Source organism: Trachemys scripta, chromosome 2, assembly GCF_013100865.1.
Source record: "Trachemys scripta elegans isolate TJP31775 chromosome 2, CAS_Tse_1.0, whole genome shotgun sequence".
NCBI classification, from domain to species: Eukaryota; Metazoa; Chordata; order Testudines; family Emydidae; genus Trachemys; species Trachemys scripta.
The window spans coordinates 181204282-181228479 of NC_048299.1; the positions used below are offsets into that span (position 1 = coordinate 181204282).

Consider the following 24198-nt stretch of genomic DNA (forward strand, 5'->3'; position numbering starts at 1 on the left):
CTGTCTGTGTGACTTCTATCCAGTCCTCTGTCCCAGCAAAGAAATTAACCCCTTCAATCCCAGGAGGTAACCCTTCAAAAGTGAGTGGGGAAATTGAATCAGACTTTTCATAAAAAAAATCCCCATAAGAATTACAGAAATTCCCCATATTTGCATAGCGCCACCCCAGCATACATCTGAAGAGGAGCTCTCAGTGTCCGTCATTGCAAGAAAATGAAATTTAGTCCTTTTTTTCCCCCTAACAAAAAAGGAAATGAAGGTAAAAGCAGAAAGCTACACATGCTGTCCTCCAAGGAAATATGCCTTCAAATGAGTTGTGTGAAATAAACTAACTTTATTTCTGGTAAGAAATCCATGAAACCTGTCATCTGAGACAGCTGGTCGCCAGTTCTCTGATTTGAAAAATCAAAGCCAATTTTGACAATTATAGTTCATGCGCTTGCGTGGGGTTTATAGCACATAGATTGAATCAATAGGAAGGGCTTTTTCAAGCAGACAGTGAGATGGGTAAAGTTTATCATAAGAATTTTAAAGCATAAATAGCTGATACATAGAGGATACTGTATATCGTGACTCTTTATCCCAGGGGCTACATGTAGTATAGGACTGTGGTGCAACTTGGGTGTGTCGGAGAACGCAGTCCCAAAGGCAAGAAGTTTAGTTTAGTGTCTGTCGCTGCACTCAGAGGACATGGATGAATAGAGTACTGTTTACAGTGCAGGATTAAGGCATAAGCTAACTAAGCTACAGTTTAGGGCCTCGCAATATGAGGGGCTTCTAAAAAAGAAAAAACTGACTCCAATTTTATCAAAATCAGTTGATAAAGGAGATATGGGGGAAAGATTCTCTCTAAATATAGACATTTTTGTTCAAATCTGACAAAAATATACACATCTGGCTACACAAATACCCTTACCCTACTCTTACCCTTCACTAATTGTTCATTAGTGACAGATGGGAGGCCAGGGCTGAGGGAAAAAATTATCATTGCACTTGTAAAATTAGTATTTCTACGCGTAAGTCTGCTATCAGTTTCCTAAGGCAGCGTTTTGTTGGTCAGCTGCTATTGGTAAAATTCTGACCGTGCCTTCATAACTTGTTTAAATAAATAAATAATCTCGCTGCCTATAAAATCAGGGAAAATGTGAGGTCAGAGACGGCAGTGTCGTGAAGCAATCCTGCCAAGCTCATACTCTTATGTTAGTGTTCTTTCTTCTTTTGAGCTGTAGACACATACAATTGTGTATTTTAGTGCACATGCTGCTTTCTGCTTCATGAGTTATCCATGCTTCATGATTGAGTTTGCTGGTGATTCTCTTATGGACTTGCGTTGAGTGGATCTTGAGGAGGATACATTTGTGTTGGCTTTCCTCTGTAAGTTTTGGGATCCTTCACAGTAAATATCAACAAAAATAATAAAAATTAAACCAGACTAAACATTTGTAATTATATTTTATATATAATCTGGATTAATTTTGCTAGGGAAATTCAAAGTTTATCAAAAAAAATTTTCCTCTATTCATATGAAAAGAAGGATAATTTACCTTATTCATGGTGTAAAAAAATTATATATCCTCTCTTGTTTTCCTGTGAGAACATAGACAAAATAGCACTAACTTTCACAGAAATATTCTGGTAAAATAAGTTTTTTGGTGTATGTATGTATATATAAAATAAGCGCTGTCAAGTGATTAAAAAAATAATCACGATTAATCGGGCATTTAAAAAAATTAATCGTGCTGTTAATAATAGAATGCCATTTATATAAATATGTTTGCATGTTTTCTACATTTTCAAATATATTGATTTCAATTACAACACAGAATACAAAGTGTACAGTGCTCACTTTAGACAATAACAAAAAATGTGGAAATGGCAGAGGTGCTTAATTGACTTCTTTGTTTCGGTTTTCACCGAGAATGTTGGTGGAGATTGGATGTCTAATAGTGAATTCCAGTGAAAATGTGGTAGGATCAGAGCCTAAAATAGAGAAAGAACAAGTCAAAAATTACTTAGACAAGTTAGATGTCTTCAAATCACCAGGGTCTGATGAAATGCATCCTAAAATACTCAAGGAGCTGACTGAGGAGATATCTGAGCCATTAGCAATTATCTTTGAAAAGTCATGAAAGACGGGAGACATTCCAGAAGACTGGAAAAGGGCAAATAGAGTGCCCATCTATAAAAAGGGAAATAAGGACAACCCGGGGAATTATAGACCAGTCAGCTTAACTTCTGTACCTGGAAAGATAATAGAGCAAATAATTAAACAATCAATTTGCAAACACCTAGACGATAATAAGGTGATGATAAATAACTAGGGTGACCAGATGTCCTGTTTTTAAAGGGACAGTCCTTTTTTGGGGGACTTTTTCTTATATAGGCACCTATTACCCCCCACCCCCTGTCCCATTTTTTCACAGTTGCTATCTGGTCACCCTATAAATAACAGTCAACATAGATTTGTCAAGAACAAATCGTGTCAAACCAACCTGATAGCTTTCTTTGACAGGGTAACAAGCCTTGTGGCTGGGGGGAAGCGGAAGATGTGGTATATCTTGACTTTAGTAAGGCTTTTCATATGGTCTCTCATGACCGTCTCATAAACAAACTAGGGAAATACAACCTAGATGGAGCTACTATAAGGTGGGTGCATAACTGGTTGGAGAAATCGTTCCCAGAGAGTAGTTATCAGTGGTTCACAGTTATGCATAAAGGCATAATGAGTGGGGTCCCGCAGGTATTGGTTCTGTCAGGGTTCCTTCCCCATTCTGAACTCTAGGGTACAGATGTGGGGACCTGTATAAAAGCCCCCTAAGCTTATTTCTACCAGCTTAGGTTAAAACCTGGTATGCTGCCACCACCAAGTGATTTAACAAGAAACCGGGAAAGGACCACTTGGAGTTCCTCTTCCCCCCCCTCCCCCAAGCCCTTACACCTCCTTTCCTGGGAAGGCTTGAGAATAATATCCTAACCAATTGGTTACAAAGTGATCAAATACCCAATCCCCTTGGTCTTTGGACAATGGAAAAATCAGTCAGGTTCTTAAAAGAAGGATTTTATTAAAAAGAAAAGGTAAAAATCATATCTGTAAAATCAGGATGGAAAATAACTTTACAGGGTAATCAGATTCAAAGAGCCCAGAGGAACCCCCTCTAGCCTTAGTTTCAAAGTTACAACAAAACAGGGATAAACATCCCTCTAGCAAAGGGGACATTCACAAGTTGAGAAAACAAAGATAAACTAATACGCCTTGCCTGGCTGTTACTCACAAGTTTGAAATATGAGAGACTTGTTCAGAAAGATTTGGAGAACATGGATTTATGTCCGGTCCCTCTTAGTCCCAAGAGCAAACACCCCCAAAACAAAAGAGCACAAACAAAAGCCTCCCCCCCGCCACCAAGATTTGAAAGTATCTTGTCCCCTTATTAGTCCTTTGGGTCAGGTGTCAGCCAGGTTACCTGAGCAGCTTAATCCTTTACAGGTAAAAGAATTTTTGTGCCTCTGGCCAGGAGGGATTTTATAGTATTGTATACAGGAAGGTTGTTACCCTTCCCTTTATAGTTATGACAGGTTCTGTTCAATATCTTCATCGATGATTTAGATAATGGCATAGAGAGTACACTTACAAAGTTTGCGGACGATACCAAGCTGGGGGGGGGGAGGGGCGGGGCTGCAAGTGCTTTGGAGGATAGGATTAAAATTCAAAATGATCTGGACAAACTGGAGAAATGGTCTGAAGTAAATAGGATGAAATTCAATAAGGACAAATGCAAAGTGTTCCTTCCTAAGTGGAGTAATCAGTTGCACACACACAAAATGAGAAATGACTGCCTAGGAAGGAGTACTGCAGAAAGAGATCTGGGGATCTTGTGGATCACAAGCTAAATATGAGTCAACAGTGTAACGCTGTTGCAAAAAAAGCAAACATCATTCTGGGATGTATTAGCAGGAGTATTGTAAGCAAGACACGAGAAGTAATTCTTCTGCTCTACTCTGTGCTAATTAGGCCTCAACTGGAGTACTGTGTCAATTTCTGGGCGCCACATTTCAGGAACGATGTGGACAAATTGGAGAAAGTCCAGAGAAGAGCAACAAAAATGATTAAAGGTCTAGAAAACATGACCTATGAGGGAAGATTGGAAAAAATTGGGTTTGTTTAGTCTGGAGAAGAGAAGACTGAGAGGGGACATAACAGTTTTCAAGTACAAGGAGGAGGTAGAAAAATTGTTCTTCTTAACCTCTGAGGATAGGACAAGAAGAAATGGGCTTAAATTGCAGCAAGGGTGGTTTAGGTTGGACATTAGAAAAAACTTCCTAACTGTCAGAGTGATTAAGCACTGGAATAAATTGCCTAGGAAGGTTGTGGAATCTCCATCATTGGGGATTTTTAAGAGCAGGTTGGACAAACACGTGTCAGGGATGGTCTAGATAATACTTAATCCTGCCTTGAGTGCAGGTGACTGGACTAGATGACCTCTCGAGGTCCCTTCCATTCTATTATTTATTTTTTATTGCAAATATTTGCACTGTAAAAAAACAAAAGAAATAGTATTTTTTGGTTCACCTAATGCAAGTACTGTAGTGCAATCTCTTTATCATGAAAGTTGAACTTACAAATGTAGAATTATGTACAAAAAAACCCTGCATTCAAAAATAAAACAATGTAAAACTTTAGAGCCTACAAGTCCGATCAGTCCTACTTCTTGTTCAGCCAATCGCTCAGACAAACAAGTTTGTTTACGTTTGCAGATGATAATGCTGCTTGCTTCTTGTTTACAATGTCACCTGAAAGTGAGAACAGGCGTTTGCATTGCACTGTTGTAGCCGGAGTCACAAGGTATTTACATGCCAGATGTGCTAAAGATTCATATGTCCCTTGATGCTTCAGCCACCATTCCAGAGGACAGGCATCCATGCTGATGACTGGTTCTGCTCAATTAATTTTTTTTTAATCGTGATTAATTTTTTTGAGTTAATCACGAGTTAACTGCAATTAATTGACAGCCTCTATCTATCTATCGATCTAAAAATATTATTTGTTATATAGATATAACTATTAAGATTTATAATATAAAATTAATTTTTTTACTTTACTTTCTGCTACTAATTTTAGTACCAATATTAGGTAATTTAGCATAACCTACCATAAAAACAAAACAAATCAATTTATTGGACAACTACAACCCACATACAATTTTTTGATAGTTTGCTTATTACCTGGGTGTAATTCATATCAATATAACTAATAGTTGAGCTTTAAGCTTGTGGGTTATCCGCATCCTATATCCTCTATTGCCTCTTGTATCCTCTATTGCCATGTTATATCCTCTAAGCGTCTCATGCATATTCAGACAAGGAATTCCACAATTTAGATGCCCCAACAGAGAAGAGAAATTTCCTGAGAACTCTTCTAGTAAATTGTATTATGTACTATAATTTTTTTATTTCGTATTTTTTATATTGTATCGTTTACTTCTGTTTTACTTACACACACAATTAGTTCAAAGAATTTGTCTAAAATTTATTTGTCATGTCATCGTTACAGAGAGGGCTGCTGAAAATGAATTATTATTCTATTTTTACAACTTCACCTTTGTATATATGCAAATATAAAGCTTTCGTCTTTAAATATTCATTGTCCTTTCTATGAAAATAATAAATTCATGTTTTTATGATATGGGAACCTCTTACAGTTGACGTATCTTAGGGCCTCAGAATGTCATAATCCGGCCCTGACTATGTATATCAATGCAAGAGTAAAATTACCCAGGCTTCATGTGGGCCAACTCCTAATTATCCTTTTGCACTATGTTCCCACCTTCCAAAGTTAAAGACCAGTTCAGCACCCTTCTCTCTGTGTCCGTCTCTCTCTGACCAACTACACCTCTACCTCGCTATAACGCTGTCCTCGGGAGCCAAAAAATCTTACCGCGTTATAGGTGAAACCGCGTTATATCAAACTTGCTTTGACAGCTTCCCCCTCTCCCCCCCCCCCCCGAGCACTGCTTTACCGCGTTATATCCGAATTCGTGTTATATTGGGTTGCGTTATATCGGGGTAGAGGTGTACTAAAATCCTGTGAAAGGGTTAGCTGACTTGGAACCAGCCAGCCAGAAAAGTTGCTGCAGCAGTAGCTGCCTTCTGATTTACTGTTCTTCCTCCTCCTCCTTCTCTTCCCTAAGCTTTTCGTTATCTTCTTGAGCCTTCTGGAAAGACTCAATAATGGCATAGTCTTGAGGCATATGCCCCGTTATGAAATGGGGCAAAGGAGTGACAAGTGCACTTTAGCCTTACAACTACATGAAGTCAAATTTCCAGTGGCTTTTGATTTTTGCTTTCTTTTTACATTTAGTCTTCCTTTTCACCGCTTCTCAGAAGGAATTAATGTAACGACTAACTTGCTGGAAAACTTTTTATGACCAAAGTATGACTTGGTTTTTTTTTTTTGTTTTGTTTTAAGAGCTCTGTAAGAAGTTTGATGCAAAGATCCTAGTGGAAGCAGATGTTGTGTAGTTTTTTCCTGGGGTCACTCTGACACTTCACATTTAAACTTAACCTTGAATTTTCCAACTTCGTGTTGGCTCTAATAATACTAAATCTGGTTATTCCATCCCTTCTTTGAGTGTTACAGATGACACACATTTGATGTGAATCCCAGAGTAGGCATGGCAACCTGTTCTCCTCTATCTCCACCCACAAAATACTTTCATTGCATAAAGGACTTTTATGCAGCAAACTCAAGGTAGTATTAATAGGATTTTCCAACCTAAATCTCTCTTCCATCAATGGATTAACATGTTAGAAATTTAATCAGTTTATTGGATTAAATAGCATTGGGAGATAGTAATACGTTACAGAACCTTTCGTTTTTACATTGTCAGTTCAAATCCAGTGCAGGTCAGTAGTGACAGAAAGTTACCATCTGATTATTCAGTGGCCTACATCAAATGAGTTTGGTCACAGGTCCACATGATGCAAACCATCTTTGCTAGCAGCCTTGACATAGGAGCTAAAGACTTAATGGGCAGAGGTGATCTGTCCAGGTTACGTTTGAGGCATATTGGTATTGCAATAGGGGTAGTTCATATTGTACCTTGTTGTACCTTTTTTGTGGACAAAGACGACGTCTGTCTCTGTGGCTGTCAAGCCTGCATCTTTCACAAGCAGTACAGTCCTATTTCAAAGAATGTAATAAACACCTGGTATAACATGGAGTGTTAAGACAACTGTAGAAAGTGTTGCATTAGTTGTTTTACAGGTGACTGGCAAATAAGGGGCAAAAGCCTGTTTTTGGTTTTTGGTTTTCTTTCGTGTTCTATAGCTTCAATATTCATGATTTCTTTACTGTAGAAGACTGTGGCAACTAGAGAACAGTGAAATGATGACATTAGAGACTGAAAGATAAGCAATTAGGGGAAGGGGACAGATAGCTCAGTGGTTTGAGCATTGGCATGCTAAACCCAGGGTTGTGAGTTCAATCCTTGAGGGGGCCACTTAGGGATCTGGGGCAAAATCAGTACTTGGTCCTGCTACTGAAGGCAGGGGGCTGGACTTGATGACCTTTCAGCCTCCCTTCCAGTTCTATGAGATAGGTATAAATTGAGGCTTTGGTTTAATTATCTTGTCTCTTCAGTTAAGTCATCACGTGAGCTCACATTCATGATAGTTCTAATTTTAAAAAAAGCAGAAAAAAAAAAAGATGGGTTAAGTCTTTTGAGGCCCTCTTCATACATAATCAAAGGAGGGGTTTAAAAAGACAGCAATTTTATTAAAAAAAAATCCTTTTGTAGGTCACTTGAAGGTCAATTAGTCTTTGAGAGAGACTAAGTGAGTGAGGTAATATATTTTAGATGATCAACTTCTGCTACTGGACGGGACAAGCTTTCGAGCCTCCCGTAGCTCTTCTTCCGGTCTGGAGAAGGTATCTAGAATGCTCAAGCTAAATACAAGGTGGGATAGATTGTTAAGGATGTGGTAGGAGACCAGTTGAAGTCCTCATCCTCTCATACACTGTAGCATGTCAGGTTTCAGAGTAGCAGCCATGTTAGTCTGTATCCGCAAAAAGAAGAACAGGAGTACTTGTGGCACTTTAGAGACTAACAAATTTATTAGAGCATAAGCTTTCGTGGTAGCCCACAAAAGCTTATGCTCTAATAAATTTGTTAGTCTCTAAAGTGCCACAAGTACTCCTGTTCTTCTTTTTGTAGCATGTCAGTTAGCTCAACAGTAATCTAGTATTTTGCTATGAAAGGTATAACTGCTACTATATGATATTATCTAACATAGTTGGCGCTGCCTGGAGAAGGGTGACGCTCAGAAGGAATACTTCACAACTTTATTTCCAGCCTTACATTGATCTGTTTTATTTATGACCTTTCGTGAGCATCTGAAACCAATTACTAGGGCAGATAGCTTTGGCTAGAACAAGCTGCCTTGCAAAACATCTGAAACCTATTATAAGACAAAACACGAGTTTAACAATCCAAGTAAGGGCCAGCAAAACTAGCATCCATGTGAAAAAAAATGAAGCAAATATGACATTATCTTAACATTTTTTTTAAAAAGTCCAATCAGTTTCTACTTGTTTCTGGAAAAAGCACTGCCATTGTAAGGGTGATGCAGAAGTTTATGATGTATTTTCCGAATGCAAAAGTCTCTTTTGGTACAATATATGTCTGTTAAATAGAGCAATTACTGATTGGATTGTTTTTAACAGAATTCAGATCCCTCCCCCCCCCCCGGTAAAGTAGTTATCAAGGTTATAATTGCTCTTGTCTTCCCTCTCTCCCACCCTCTGTTCAGTAAAATGTTATCGGGCTAGTTGTAGCTGAAATTAGAAATTACTCAGAACCTACAGTTGTGAAATTTAGGCCCTGTATAGCCTAGTGATGGTTTGAGCAAGAGACTAGGAGTCAGAAGACCTGGATTCCATGCCTATTCTGCTGCAAACTTACTCTGACACCTTGGATAAAGTCACTTAACTACTTGTACCACAGTTTCTTCATCTATACATTTTGATTTATATAGTATGCAAGGTAGGAAAATTACTTCACAATATTCTCAGATGACAGCATAGGTTCTGGAACTAGGGGTGCTGGTCGTGCTGCAGCACCCCCTGGCTTGAAGTGGCTTCCATTATATACAGGGTTTACAGTTTGGTTCAATGGCTTTCAGCACCCCCACTATATAAATTGTTCCAGCACCCCTGGAGGACAGATGTTAAGTAAATCATTATTACAAGGTTGTGTTGTTGCTTAGGCCCTGATTCAGGAAAGCACTCGAGTGTATCCATTTCTGTTCACAACAGCTGTCAAGCGTGTGCATCAGTTACATTAACTTCAATGGGAATTAGGCATATGCTTAAAGTTAAGCGCAGGCTGAAGGGTTATCATGGCTTAGGGATGCTTTTATGAATTGAGTAGAAGCGTGAGAGTGGTGTATGCATTCTGATTGGTTTGTAAGTTGTGTTTCTTAATTTTTTATGTTAGTTACATGCTTTTAGCTATTTAGTTTATATTACACCTCTACCCCGATATAACGCTGTCCTCGGGGAGCCAAAAAATCTTACCGCGTTATAGGTGAAACCACGTTATATTGAATTTGCTTTGATCCACCAGAGCGTGCAGCTCGCCCCCCGGAGCACTGTTTACTGCGTTGTATCCGAATTCGTGTTATATTGGGGTGTGTTATATCGGGGTAGAGGTGTATAAAAGTTAGATAGGCATTCAGGTTCACCGTGGGGGTGGAACTGTAGGAAAGGACTGTGGGAGTAGGAGGAAAGTGGGGGAATAAAGAGGGGGGAACCCCCCCACACAGTGTCTGGAGGTGAGGGCGCGCAAAGGAGGGTGGGCAGTAATCAGAGAGAAGCCCAAGGAAGCTGCACCAAAAAAGGGCAGTATAACCAATAAGGAAAGAAATAGATGCGGAGTCCAAGATTCAGAGCAGTGTGACTAGATGATGAATTTCAAGAGCTGTCAGGGTCCCTTTGGGTCTGGTAGTCCACGGAAAAGATAGTGTCCTGAGCTCCAGCTGCTGCTTACTGATAGAGTTCAGGTATTTACGTGAACACCTTTTGAATATTACATATTGAGCTGGAGGGGTATTTATTGGAAAGTAAATGGAAACTTTCCAGGCACCAGTTGGATGTTCTGTCCTACAGGCTTTAGCAGAGAGAGAGAGAGTGAGTCTGAATTAAATCAAAATTTCTATGATTTCTAAGGGCTGAACATCAAAGCTGGCAATTCATTGTAAGGGATCTGAAGTCTGCATTACAGTTGTTCAAATTCATAACTTAAAAAAAAAACCTAGTGAGAGGAGATTGTTGGGTTGAGTTTAAAGGCCATTTGTAGTTAGGGTGACCAGATGACAAAGATGAAATATTGGGATGGGGGGGAAGGGGTGGCAGAAAAAAAAAGCCGCCAGGCGGCACACCCCGTCTCCACCCGACTGTATGGTGGCCGCAACAGCTGAGCGTGGCCCGGAGCTGCCAAGCCCACATGCTGCGCTAGATCCCCAGGGCAGCCTGGCTCGCTTCCCGGCCGCCCTCCCTGCCTGGGCTGGGCCGGGCCGCTCCATGAGCCATGGGCGCAGCGCAGGAGGCCTAGGCCTGCCTCGCCTTCTACCGGGAGCTCGGGTGGAGGGAGCCGCTGTGGGATCTCTGCTGGGCTGTGCTCACCTTCCTGGAGAAGCTGGACTGGAGCAGTTCACAGGGTGAGTGCTGGGGGCCACCCCCTCCCTCCAGGCTTGCGCCGTCATACAACTGATCAGCGCAAGCCTGGGAGAGAGGAGGAATGTGGCGTGCTTGGGGAATAGGTGGGGCCAGGGCGGGGATTTGGGGAGGGATCCAATGAGACAGTGAGGGGGCCAGGCTGGGGGTGGGGCCAGGGCGGGGATTTGGGGAGGGATCCAGTGGGGGAAGGAGAGCGCGGGGCGAGGGGGGGGTCAAGAGCCCCTCTGGGCTACGCCTGTGCGCCGGAGCAGAGGGTAAAATTGCTTGTTTGTCCTGTGTCCTGACCGAACATCGGTCGGGACGCGGGACAAACAACCAAATATCGGGACAGTCCCGATAAAATCGGGACGTCTGGTCACCCTATCTGTAATTCTGCTTTTCAAGGATTTTGCTTTGAGAATGGCTCTTCAACAGGCTGTTAAATTCAGTTCTTGGTCATAGCACTTTATTGTATTTTCTAGCCAAACATGGTTATGCTACAGCTGGGGCTGGAATCCAACCTGCTTTCCTGTTTCATTTTGTTGTGGCTGGGTGAAGTTAACTTGCTGGATGCAGAGGCTGATGTGTTTAACCTGAATTTACAGAAAGTGTTTTTTAAAGAGCATCCAGATCGCCTGAGTGGGTTGCAGGGTCAGACAAGGTGTTGATTGGCCTTGTTAAGGGGAGGGGGGGTTTTTTTTGTTCAAATTCTTTCACTGGGGGAGAAAGTGAACAAAGGCTACAACTGGTTTGTTGCTTCCTGGAGCGTTTTGGCTGCTTCATGTAGCTCAGCCATTATATGGTCTACTCTTTTGATGAGTAAGGGGAGCAAGTGTATTTTAACCCTCTTTTTTTATATAGTAGTAGAGTGGAAGAAGCTATAATAGCAGCTACAAGTGAGTTATTAGTTTAGAGCTTTCATTTTGGTGGTTCCATTATTATTGTTTTGCAATAAAGCCATTGTCCTTGATTGTATTTGTCTGTTATTTTATACCAACCTATCACTGAGGTATCCGAGTGCCTTTCAGTAGTGCTTTAAGTTATATGAATAACATCTGTCTTGTGCTGTTCATTCTTTCTCTAATGTGCTCCCCCGGGGCAAAGGTTGTGTTTATAGTGTAGTTGCAGTGTTTTGTTTTGGCATTGACTCAAATATATATATCTTTATAGCTCTATATCTATATATATCTCCACTGAGTTGTGTTTTTATTAGAAAAGGCTTGGTGGTCCAAGGAATGCATCTTACACTTGGAATGAAAGGTTAGTGAGGTTTGTGGTGGTTCCTGTGGGAGTTCATTTTGCAGGCTTGGGCTGGCCCTCGAGAAAGCTATCTCCTGCCCAGATGAGCTTTTTACCTTTGCTGTAGATAGTTCCATTGTGCTGAGGAGAGGAGTTGTCTACCACAGTCTTTGTCCCAGAGCTTCAGTCAACTTTTTAGATGTCCCAGGAGTGTGAGTGCCTCGAAGTTAAGGACCATGCCTTTGAATTGGAAAGCTTTTAGATTGTAAGTGCTTTGGGGCAGAGCCTTTGTATTGTGTGGTGTTGTATAAATCTATGTTAATGTTCTACAGCTAGTAATCGCCAGACGGGTTTTGTACACTTCTTGTTTACTCCCCAAGGGGCAAGGATTTCAGTAAAAGCCAATTTTGGAAGCACGTTGAGGGTGGGAAATCCTTGTCTCCTCTTTGTCTCCTGAGCAGCCACACCCCTGATCCTCTTTTCCTTTTTTAACATTAGACTTTGGGGGTTTTCCCTCCTTTTCCTTCCTCCCACCTTTATTTAATCCCTTACATGAAGGATGATAATGACTCTGATGCTTTCCAGTTGTTAGTTCCACCTGTTAAAGATTCTGAGAGAGATTAATGATGTGAGTTGGGAAAATTCTTATTTATGTATTTATTTTTTTAATATTCTATTTCAGATTTTGACTTGAACTATTTTTGGCACTGGAGCAAGTTTACAGACTATCTGCAGTGTGTTCTGACTTTCACGGGGGTGACCGGATACATCACTTACCTCTCCCTTGACTCATTTCTCTTTGTGGAAACACTGGGCTTCCTGGCTGTGTTCACTGAGGCCATGTTGGGTGTTCCGCAGCTTTACCGTAACTATCAGAACAGATCGACAGATGGAATGAGGTAAGCTATTTATTTATTTAAATTGGTGTGTGTTTGTGTTTGAGGTGGTGGTGGTGGGGAGAAAATCCCTGAATATTTCTGGAAGAATTTTCTAGTGTCCTTGAGTTTTCACTGTGTGACAGAGCAGTCATAGGGCTAGATCCTTGGCTGATGTAAGTTGCCATGGAAGTCAACCATGCTATGCTGATTTACATCCACTGAGGATCTGATCCACACTTTTAATGAGCACTGATGGAGGCAGTTTGTAAAATAAACTTTTAAACATTCTGCTATTGTTGTTCACATTGGATCTAGATTAAGGACGGGCTACAGGTCTGACTTCTTCTGTTCTTAATGTCACCCCAAATGCTGACAAATGGATCTTCCTGAAAGCAAGAGAAATCTCCCCTTGTCAGTCACCTTTCACAAAATATGGCCTCACTCCCAGCCCTCGTCTTCCTTCCATTACCTGGCTGTTCTACAAAGTCATCATCTAACAGTCACCATTTCAAACTCTTTAAAGTTCTAGGAAAAGACCCATCTTACTTCTTTATTTTTTTTTAATTTTACACAGCATCTACCACTGTGATACCAATGACCTAATCCAAAGCCCGCTGAAGTCTTGCCATTGGCTGCACTGGTCTTTGGATCAGTCTGTAATTGCAGGTGATCTAGGACATATTCTGTCTGGTCACTGCAGGCTCATTGGCTTGTTTCATCACTGCCTGTTCTGTGGCTTTTGGGGCAGTATTTATAGGAAACGAGGATCTGGCACCACTTGTCATATAAAGATTCAGTAATAAGTGACCTAAGACCCCTTTCTGAAACTTAAAAGACTTACCAATGCACTGATTGAGCCCATTAGTGAGACTTGCATTAAAAAATAAATTAACAATATTTCTAACTTGAAGAATTAATCTCCCAATTATAAGTTATATCTTCACAATCTCTTGCAAATCACTAGATGAGACATGACACCAATGTCAGTACCTTATTTTAACCAAATTTGGGAAGTGCTGTTTATTGGGAGTGTGTGTGGGGGGGAAACTGACATATATCAAAACCACCAAAGATAGGGAAAATAGTTTTGAATTTATGTGTAATAATTTCTGGCAGTCCAGTTCACACATTTTTGTTAATTAACTATTTTTACTATGTAATGGCATCTTCTGTGAACTCCCCCCCCCCCCCATTGGCTGTTCATTCTTATACATGACTTCTACTCATGTGAAAATAAATAAAATACTATTAAAAATTACAAACTAGCAACTTAAAATTGTACACACATCATTGAGTGACTTTTTATGAACTGAATGAAAGAAAACTTTGATCTCATATCCACCATTCTGAATGTTAGACTAGATTATATTACCATGCACACTGTACATCTCAAGATAATGTTACCTAGTTGCAAAACCAACTGAAAGGTTTTTAAAAGTGACCACTGCATTGTGTTATTTCACTAATCCACTGAACCAATACAACAGCAATTTCCATCTGCCAAGCACTATCATTCTTGACCCTTTATCAAGCTGTCTTCCAATTACTTTTTTCTTTACAAGATGATCATCAAAAAAACTTTTGCTTTGGCCAGATACAGAAACCACTTCCTGGGTCTGTTGGCCATATTCCCTTTGCTTGTTTGGCTTGGATTAGAGGTATTTTTGGTACCTGCTGAAAGTGCTTCTCCAGTTTGGGATGTTTTCGAGGAAATGTTTTGATATTTGTTTACTTTGATGCTCAAGGCATCTTATGATTGGTAGTACCCTTGGCATTGCGGGGAGTCAGGAGTTTTCATCTAAATATTTTTGCATTTTGTGCATACTTATTGCCAAGAGAAATTCTGTATCTGTGGTATCCAAGAGAAAAGGGATTTTTAAGTGCCAGACCTCAATCATGCGCTCATTTGGCTTTTCCCTTCCATGTGTAATAGTGTTGTATTATGATAGCTGCGACCAGGTAACCTTACATTTTTTCTTAATTACTGTATATACTCATTCATTAGCCCATTCATTTATAAGCTGACCCCCCAAAATGGATAGGTAAAAATAGCAAAAACTGTATGACCCTTTCATAAGCTGACCCTATATTTCAGGGGTTGGAAAACTTTGGCTCCCGGCCCATCAGCGTAAGTTGCTGCCGGGTGGGGACGTTTTGTTTACTTGGAGCGTCTGCAGGCCTGGAGCCGCACGCCACTTCCCGCAACTCCTATTGGCTGGAAACGGCGAACCGCGGCCACAGGGAGCTGAGGGGCTCCGTGCCTACAGATAAACAAAACGACAATGTATTAGATATTCAATTCAATGATTCCATAGAGTTTAAAATCATCACATTTTGGTGTAGACCCATTTATAAGCCAACCCCCGCGCTTTGATGCATCACTTTTTTACCAAAAATATTCGGCTTATGAACAAGTATATACGGTACTCTCTGGGGACTGGAATTAGCAAAATCAAAGAAGTGCTTTCTATTCGAGCACAATTGTTTCTCTGTGAAGCATAGAACTGCAGATACCTTATTTTAAAATGTACAGCTTCTAGCTGGGGAAAGAGGGTTGCATTCACTGAAGAAAATAGTAATGAAATAGTATTTCACACTAACTTTAAAATGGTTTTGGTGGTATTGGGCTGATGTGTCAGCATGTTCTATGGCTTTTATGTCATTTTGTTCCTTTTTTCCTAAAAGGAGTGGCTGACATGCTTTTGCATGAGATTTATGGATGGTACCAGTAACTGATAATACAGAATATTTGTTTTTAATAGAACTAATGATATTTCTTTGAAATGCACAATTAGGAAGTAGCCTCCTAAAATTTTATTTTTATGTCTTCAAGGAAGATTCATTCTCCATTAAACATTTTCTCAGAATGTATTGCAGTTTATGTAATTATTTTAGAATGTGTAATGTGTATGTGTATGCCTAGCAATATGGGATCCCGAACTCAGTTGGTGTCTTTTGGCACTACTGCACTACTATTACTACTAAATAAATGTGATTTGTACATAATACACAACATATTATGAACTTATTTATGTTGAGGGAACTGTTCCAAATTTGTTTCTTATGAACCTACCCCACCCGACACACGGTTATGGACATGACAAAGACCCCAGTCCTGGAAACACTTAAGCATTTATGTAGCCATACCCAGGTGAGCAGTCCCATCTGACTTCAGCAGGACTACTCACATGAGAGAAGTTATGCCTATGCTTACGTGTTTACGGGCTTGGGGCCCGATTTTGTATGATTTTAGTGGGTGCCTGTTGGAATTTTGACTGCTTACCACTTTTTACATGGGATTAGCATATATACTGTCTGTCAGAGTACAAAAATCTTATTAGATTCATTAATTGCTGAAATATGGCAACAGGTGCATGTCTTTCTAAATTAGGGCCAGGTAAGGAATAGCATCTGATGTGTTAAGCATATTTCTACTTTAACAAATTATTCATTTTCTAAATTAAAACTAACAATATCTGATGCGGGAAAATCAGCAAGGGGATAGATGAATTTTTACTTTGGCCAAATACAGAAGCCACTTCCTGGGTCTGCTGGGTCAGGAGTTCCCTTCTCTGATAATGGGTTGCTTCTGCAACAGGAATACAAGAAATGAACACTACATTGGAAGCCCTTTAGGGCAGGGACCATCTTTTTGTTCTGTGTTGGTACAGTGTCTCTACACTATGGGGTCCTGGTCCATGACTCTGGCTCCTAGCAGCTATGGTAGTAATAACAGTCATAGTTAAATGTCACTTGAGGGCATTAACTGCATCCCAGTAAGTGAACTCCGAGACCAAAGATGAAGAAAGGTGTTAAAGGAAGGTATGGTTGTTAGTGAAAAATTAATAGAGAGCAGTTTCAAGTTGCTATACTGTGTGCTCTTAGTAATCTTATCTGTGCATTTCAGTTGGCTACTGGCCTCAAGCTCAACGAAAAACGCATGCATTGAGAGGGTTGGCGGGGTGAGGGATGGTAAGAAGCTGATGTAGCCATGTTTGTTGTGGGCAGTAGTCAGATCAGGGAAATTTGTGTAAGCACTGAAGAATTATTGAGAACCAGCTGTGCAATCCGATTATAGGTGTATTATGGCTGATGATATTCCTGAGTCAGAGTGCAGGGACTTGAATGTATATAGATTAAAATACTGTCACTATGCCTATCGGATTGCTCCAGCAACCAATCAAAATGTATATTTATGGGTCAGTGACTATACAATAATCTTGTGCTCTGATTGGCTGAGAATGATGTAATGCCTGAAAACTTATGTAGATTCAAGTTGAAACATGTTTCAGAGTTCTGAGAATCTAATAAGGGATTTCCATGGATTCTGAGTTTGGCAAATAAATCTAAGGTGATGTATAATCAACATGTATACATTTGGTACAATTTATTTAATTCAATACAAAAGATATTCTGCTCCCCACCATTTGCCACAAACAACTTGTAGTAAGAGCTCATCTGACTCCATGCAAGCGGTTCTTTTATTTGGCATACATTTTATTTTTTATGTCCTAAATATTTTTTCCTATTATAAAAGAATAATTTAATTGTTACTTTGTTTATAGTAATATCAGCTGTGTGCCTACCAGAGGGTTACTGTACTGCAGGCTCGAGGGAGCAGAGACCAAAGAGAAAACTTGGGCATGGGAGGAGGCAGAGAAATTTAAGTCAGGGGAGATGGATGCTGAATCATAGCCTTTCATTATAGTAAGTCAGGGCAGTGTGTCTTGGCATGATGGCTCAAGGGTAAAAAATTTCCATTATTAAATAAATATTTAGGACAAATGCTGATGTGAAGAATAGAAAATTCCATGATAGCTCTTAAATGACTCACCAAATTTGTCTTTAAAATTAGTACTTTATGGGAACATGAGGCTCTGTTCCAACATTTAGATTTTTTGCAGAATTGAAAATCCAGACAGTACACTTATAATCCCATTAATTATTGCACTAATCTTGAAAAAGGTACCACAGCTCATAAAAAAGGCAGAAGTTAATATCTATCAAGGAAATGATTACTTAATTTAATCTCTATTCAGTTTGGGATCCTGTCAAGTCACCTATTTTTTCCTATTATAAAAGAATAATTTAATTGTTACTGAGGTGAATTAAATGCATGATTAATGATTATACTAGAATTCATTTATTCTTTTACATCACACTGAAGAAAGCAAAAAAAGTAATCCCAAAACTTTGGAGCCCTGGAATACAGGGTTAATCATACTATCTGCGAAAGTGTGACATCTAAGAGGACAAAAGATTGTTCTTAATACACAAGTATAACATATGAAGTTCTGAACACTTCAGAAACCTGATGTACAAAAGTATCCTTGCAGAATGTTTCTCTTCCAGCAAGCAGAGATTCTGGCTTTGTTGTTGTTGGGTTTGATGATGTAGTATAGTACTCTGGGCATAGTTTCTTGCACTTATTCAGAGCAGAAAATCCATATAGGCCCTGTGACAGAATGGCTCTCTGACCAATAATCTGTATCAGATTATGAACTCTGAGAATGGCCGGATTAACTTTTTGTGGGCCCGGCGCCAAACATATTTGTGAGCCCCCCCCCGGAGAATGAAGGGGCCAAGGGCAAGAGCACAGTGGGCAGGGTGGATTTGATTTAAATCATGATTTAAATCACTAGTCAGGAAGACTTGATTTAATCATAGTATTCTACATAAAAGTGCATTCTTGTTGGTTGTTATAAGCTTAATACATATTCTTCACAACTCAGAGATAGATGTAGGTTTCATTTTTAGAAGGTACACACTATACATTTTTAAAGTGATTTATTTTGAAAACTTTTCAGATTAGTTTTACAGCTATATCAGAAAGTGGATGATCACTTGGTTATTTCATTTACCAAAGGTAATTGAAGCAGATAGTTCACCTCCCAATGACTTCATAAATATCTCCAATTCAACAGGTTAATCATTAATATTTGGAGGATTTTCTTGCCAGGCTGTATTAGGAGGAGAACATCACCAGACAGACATTTTAAATTGTGTTTTTTTTTTTTTTTTTTTTTAACTAAAACAACAACATTAAGTATTCTAGATTTTTTTCTTTAACAGCAAACATAATATTTTAACAAAAAAGCATATGTCCCTCGCTTCTCACATATATCTACAGACTTCTTCTCCTTGTCCAGCTCTATTCCACCCCCAATGATCTTCTATTCATTGAACTTTTTGAAACTTTTCACTTTTAGAGAGAAGTAAGGGATTGACTCTGTGTACACAAATTTGCAGCAGGACAATAGAGTTGAGGTCTTTTATTTCTCGCCTCTATATATTATTTATTTATTTAAAAACATTTTTTGCTGTTAATAAGCATGTTGCCTCTGGAGAGATAAATCCACAGTTTGAGAACTGCAAAACTAAGCATCTCTGATGGTATCTTCTAGACTGAGCACTGAGTCACATTGGGTAGATAGACAGATTAACCTAAATCTATACAGAAACCTGTGGAACCCCATAAAATTCGGTCCCTAATCCATGAACTATTAAAACTCATTTACAAAACTTTTCTTAAACATTACATGAATATATTATCTCATACTATAGAATTTATAATCCCCATTCCATGATGAGATATAATGTATCTTAATTAAAACCATCTTTAGATATGGATTTTTGAGGGAAAAAGCCCATTTAAATAAAAAAAATCCGATTTTTTTTTTTAATTTATGTTTTTAAAAAAGTCATTTTTATCCACCCTGACAGCGGGGCGTGGGGGTGGGATTGGTCCCCAGCTGAAGCAAGGCAGGGGCCAGGGGCAAAAGCACAGAGGGGCAGGAGCTAGGGTTGGTCCCTGGAGCAAGGGAGGGGCCGGGGGTAAACTGCAAGCGCAGTAGGGCTGGGGAGGGGATAAACGGGACCCCCCTCTTCCAACATAGAGCGGGTACCTACCTTCTTCCTGGTTCTAGACCATTCTCTTTATCTCTCTCTGCACCAAACTGAGGCTTGGGGTGCAGGGTCTTGGAGGGGGTTGGGATGCAGGGTCTGGCCAGGAGCTAGGGTGAGGGAGGGGGCTCAGGGTTGGGGCAGGAGGTTGGGGTGTGGAGCGCTTACCTGGGGCAGCTCCCATTTGGTGCAAGGGGTGCAGGTGGGAATGTGTGGGGGGGGGTGCAGGAGCTCCCGTTTGGTGCTCAGGGTGAGGATGTGTGGGGGGTGCAGGAGTCAGGACTGAGAGCTGGGTGTGTGTAAGCGGGTGCAGGAGTCAGGGGTGGGGTGTGGGTGCAGGAGACAGGGCAGAGGGCTCGGGGTGTGGGCTAGGGTCGTGGGAGTTCTCCCAACCCCGTGCCCTGAGCAGCTCACAGCAGGGGGCTGGAGGAGGGGGTATGCCCTGATTTCATCCCCTTCCCCAAGGCCCTGCCTCTGCCCCTGCCTGGGGTCAAGACCAGACTTGTGAAGTCACAGTTCTGATATTTCCACACACAGTACAACACCAGTACCGGATTTATCATGGCGCCGGGACCACGCTCCAAAGGGGCCCCGGCCTGGCTGCTCTGCTCTGCCCCCCGCTCTCTCTTGCGGGGGCAGAAGCTTGGTGCTGCTGACTCCTGGGGCTCCTGCTGCAGCAGGGCAGGCTCCACCAGCAGCCAAGCTCCTCCCCCGCCTCTTCCCCCAGCGTTTTGCGTTCCCGCTCCTCCTCCTCCTCTCCCTGCCACCGAACAGCTGTTTGCTGGCACGAGGGTGGGGGAGGAGTGGAGCTGCAGCATGCTCGCTGCTTGGTACTGCATCCCAGACCGCTGCCCTGTCCAAGGAAAGCTGTTTGACGCTTTGTTGAAAGACCGTTGCTGAGAGCCATCAAGACTTCAAACAGGGGTCATTGACTTGGAATGACTCTCAACTATTGGTCAACCCCAATGGAACAGTGGTCTCTCTACACAGCAACCTGCAACAAGGTGGGGAAAACATGACTGGTGGATATGGACTTTTCAGGCTTTGTCTTCACTACTAGTTACTTTTGGGTAACTAAGGCACATGAGCTATCCTGAGGTGAAGACCGGACACTTTAGTTTTACCATGAGATAAACAGCCCTATACCCACTCTAGGGATTGACTCTGGAGAGTTTTTCTGGTCTTCACTGGGGATAGCTCACACACGTTAGTAAATCCAGGGGAGAAACAACACCTTATTTTAACAATGAAGATAAGACTTTGGTGTGAGTATATGGCACGGAGTCAGAGGCTCTGTTTAACAGCAGAATGGTTCTTCTCTGAGTAGAGGTCCAAGCATTGCCACGTGTTGGAAGGTTTTTACAGGAGCACAGACTCTGCCCAGCTGAAATGCTGATGAACCAGGAACTTGTAGAAAGGAGAGATCAGAGGTGGGGAGGGTGCCTCTCAGGGCTTCAGCTGCTTTCAAAGATCTGGAATTCTATAGTGCATTGACTTCCTGCCACATTGTGCTTAATTGCCCGGCTGATTTGAAGCCATAAAGAATTGCATGGACTTTGTAAACAGATGTAGATGGGGATCTCCAATTAGGCATGGCAAATAATTGTGCAAAGCTAATTTGTGGGCATGTCATTCAGCTTTGTGCACTCTAACGTAACCAGTTGGGTACCTACAGGTCTTGCACATGTGCAAATGTCTGAATCATATATGTATGTGCACATACAAATATAAATTTTGCATTTTGTATGCGTAAGGTAGGCTCACACAAATAGCTACAAATAGAATATCAGGGTCGGAAGGGACCTCAAGGGGTCATCTAGTCCAACCCCCTGCTCAAAGCAGGACCAATCCCCAACTAAATCATCCCAGCCAGGGCTTTGTCAAGTCGGACCTTAAAAACCTCTAAGGAAGGAGATTCCACCACCTCCCTAAGTAACCTATTCCAACGCTTCACCAACTTCCTAGTGAAAAAGTTTTTCCTAATATCCAACCTAAACCTCCCCCACTGCAACTTGAGACCATTACTCCTTGTTCTGTCATCTGGTATCACTGAGAACAGTCTAGATCCATCCTCTTTGGAACCCCCTTTCAGGTAGTTGAAAGCAGCTATCAAATCCCCCCCTCATTCGTCTCTTCTACAGACTAAACAATCCCAGTTTCCTCAGCCTCTTCTCATAAGTCATGTGCTCCAGCCCCCTAATCATTTTTGTTGCCCTCCACTGGACTCTTTCCAATTTATCCATATCTTTTTTGTAGTGTGGGGCCCAAAACTGGACACAGAACTTCAGATGAGGCTTCATCTGAGGTCGAATAGAGGGGAATGATCACGTCCCTCGATCTGCTGACAATGCCCTTACTTATACAGCCCAAAATGCCGTTAGCCTTCTTGGCAACAAGGGCACACTGTCGACTCATAACCCCTAGGTCCTTTTCTGCAGAACTGCTGCCTAGCCATTCGGTCCCTAGTTTGTAGCAGTTCATGGGATTCTTCTGTCCTAAGTGCAGGACTCTGCACTTGTCCTTGTTGAACCTCATCATATTTCTTTTGGCCCAATCCTCTAATTTGTCTAGGTCCCTCTGTATGCTATCCCTACCCCCCAGTGTATCTAGCACTCTTCCCAGTTTAGTGTCATCTGCAAACTTGTTGAGGGTGCAGTCCACGCTATGATCCAGATAATTAATGAAGATATTGAACAAAACCGGCCCCAGGACCGACCCTTGGGGCACTCCGCTTGAAACCGGCTGCCAACTAGACATGGAGCCGTTGATCACTACCAGCTGAGCCCGACGATCTAGCCAGCTTTCTATCCACCTTATAGTCCATTCATCCAGCCCATACTTCTTTAACTTGCTGGCAAGAATACCATGGGAGACCGTATCAAAAGCTTTGCTAAAGTCATGGAATAACACATCCACTTTCCCCTCGTCCACAGAGCCAGTTATCTCATCATGGAAGGCAATTAGGTTAGTCAAGCATGATTTGCCCTTGGTGAATCCATGCTGACTGTTTCTGATCACTTTCCTCTCCTCTAAGTGCTTCAGAATTGATTCCTTGAGGACCTGCTCCATGGATTTTTCCAGGGACTGAGGTGAGGCTGACTGGCCTATAGTTCCCCAGATCCTCCTCCTTCCATTTTTTAGTGATGGGAACTACATTAGCCTTTTTCCAGTCATCCTTTTTCCAGTCATGTCTAACTTGGAAAATCTGTTCCATAAAGGCTCTGTGGGAGAGTTAAGGTATTGTATTATATCAGGTTACAACTCGGTGATGTCTGAAACTGTGGGGAAATGAGAACTAAAAGAAAATGCTTATTTTTGCCTCTTCTGTAGCAATACTACTGGGATTACTGGGATTACCCTGTAAAATAATCATAACTCACTGAAGTAAAACAGTCTGTATTCATTGTCTCTCAAGCCATGGGAGCCAAGAATTGCAAATTTTGATATTACTCTTACAGTCAGAAGTGTATTATAATGAGGTATAACATAGCTATAAGTCAGTTTGAGAGCTTACGTCTGAGAGCTATCTGATATCTAATATAATATGTGCAGTACATATAGCTGTTCTTCTTTACAAAAAAAAATCTGAGGCATGTGTGTCCTCGGATATCTTGCTTGCTCCCTCTCCCCCAGAGTTGTCTTACCAGCTTGTTCTGAAAATATAAAATAAGCCGCATTTCTCAGTGGGAGATAAGATTTGTTTTGCGGGATGTGTGTGGATTTTTTTTTTTTTTTTGGTACAGTGCAGCTGTTCACACCATCTATCTTCCATTTACAGACAGAGGGCGTCTGTATCTTCCTTACATCAGCATCAACATTTCTGACTTCAGTGGCTTAACCGCTGTTTTACGTTGGTCCGGAGACTTTTGGCTCTGGTAAAATAGTTAGTTTGACCCCTGGAAAGGTTATTGTGAGTTGAGGGATTTTCCGTCTGTATTTATATCACTTCAGGCATGTACTTTAAAGAGCAGTTGTAAAAGGTCCATTTTAATCACCAACTACCAGATTGGTTTTGAAGAATGGGCTGCAATTATGAATGAGGTACACTGACAGAACAGGATGAGTCATGGTGAGCAGATGCATTTTTGGCAGCACACACAGGGAATCTGATGCCTGAGCTTTTCTACTTTGAATTGTTTTGTTTTTGGTTTTTGTTTTTTATTTTTTGTGCTGATCTAAACAAATTAGAAAAACTTGAAGCTAGGAATTTTCAATGAGTTGAAATAGGCTTGGTTCTCTGGATAATTTCTGACCACAGCTGACAGGGAAACAATCTGAAAATGACATCACTATTTTTTTATTTTATTTTAAAGGGAATTTTAGACTAAAAATAAAATATTGAAAATAACACCAGCATATTACTCTTTGCTATGTCTTCAGGAATTCTTCACTCTGTAAAACAAAACAACTGTGCATATGTACGGTACCTTAGTTCTGGATTAACAATGAATTAATTTAGTTCAAATG

The 24198-nt window shown here is 40.9% G+C and overlaps 1 protein-coding gene across 1 annotated transcript in view; it reads left to right on the forward strand.

Moving 5' to 3' along the window:
* Positions 1-24198, forward strand: part of SLC66A2 (solute carrier family 66 member 2) — a gene marked incomplete in the record, with an annotated part of 114261 nt that overhangs the window by 56096 nt on the left and 33967 nt on the right. Inside the window, 1 exon segment of the mRNA XM_034762479.1 lies at positions 12633-12849. Within this exon segment, the coding sequence (XP_034618370.1) occupies positions 12633-12849 (217 nt within the window).